The sequence below is a fragment of the Macaca thibetana genome, chromosome X (genome assembly GCF_024542745.1).
Source record: "Macaca thibetana thibetana isolate TM-01 chromosome X, ASM2454274v1, whole genome shotgun sequence".
Taxonomy (NCBI): Eukaryota; Metazoa; Chordata; class Mammalia; order Primates; family Cercopithecidae; genus Macaca; species Macaca thibetana.
The window spans coordinates 42,082,421-42,083,650 of record NC_065598.1 but is presented as its reverse complement, the minus strand read 5'-3'; the positions used below and the strand labels follow the sequence as shown (position 1 = coordinate 42,083,650).

At 35.7% G+C, this 1,230-nt stretch overlaps 1 protein-coding gene across 1 annotated transcript; it reads right to left on the bottom strand.

Annotated features, from left to right (window-relative positions):
* Window positions 1-649: 649 nt before the first annotated feature.
* Window positions 650-1,002, bottom strand: LOC126945744 (ribosomal biogenesis factor-like). Its single transcript, XM_050775852.1, is given in 2 exon segments — window positions 650-708; window positions 711-1,002. Coding segments are annotated over 2 exon segments (351 nt in total).
* Between the last annotated feature and the right edge of the window lie 228 nt (window positions 1,003-1,230).

Below are 1,230 nucleotides of genomic sequence, written 5' to 3'. Positions count from 1 at the left end.
AATAAAAGAGAATTTTGAATAAAATAATTTGATTTAAGATTTGGCAAGCTTGTGCAGTATATCCTTAACATACAAACATCAACAGCATTCCTATATATTATTAACTAATTTTTAAATGCTATTGAAAAAACACTCTATTCACAAGGAACAATAGTCATTAGGTATCTAGAAATAAGCTTAGCAAATATGTACAAGACATTTCTAGAGAACAATTTCACCGCAATTTTGATTAAAATCCAAACAGGAGTTTACATAAACCTTGACAAACTAATCCCAAGAGTCACATGACAATAGTAAAAAAATTACAAATAACTGGATACAGGGGCAGCATTGTTTGCCATCTCAAATATCACAATCATGGTAAAATTACAGTTAATACTGCATGGTACTAGCATATGGCTAGATAAATATGGTCTTTCCATATATGCATAGTTTATTTCTGGACAATTTGTTCCACTTGCTTATGACAGATGTGATCTTACAAACCAGTGGGGGAAAATGTGGATTATACAACAAATGGTATAATAAAACAACCTTGGATTTCTAACCCTCATAATATGTGAATGCATTCTAGGTTGAAGAAAGACTTTTTTTGTATAAAACATTTATTTATTGGTCTTTTGGGGGAATTGGATGCATCACTACTGTATTACAGGTGAGCCATTAATTCTGTAGCTTCATCAACATTAGCTGATTTTCTTTAATGACCTGCTGAGGAATCAGTTCATTCTGCAGAGGTTCAAAAGAAAGGCCCTTTGAGAAGCATGCAAGTTCCTTTTGTATACTTACCAAAGCTTTACTCACTTTAACCTTTTCATCATTCATATTTATCCTCTTAATATTAGTAGTAACTGGTTTTGCTTTGTTTTTAGTCTTAAAGGTTTTTTTTTGGCTGGCTATGTAAAATACATTTCTGGACTTCTGCCCTATTTTTTTTTTAATTTTTGTTTTCCTGAGATAAAGCCTCCTTCTGTCACAAAGCCTGGAGTGCAATGGCAACATCAAGGCTCATTGCAGCCTCAACCTCCCACCTCCTGGCTCAAGTGATCCTCCCACCTCAGCCTCTCAAGTAGCTGGAACCACTGGCCCATGCCACCACACTTGGCTAATTTAAAAAAAAATTTTTTTACAGAGACGAGGGTCTCACTATGTTGCCCAGGCTAGTCTCAAACTCCTGGGCTCAAGTGATCCTCCTGCCTTGGCTTCCCAAAGTGCTGGGATTACAGGTGT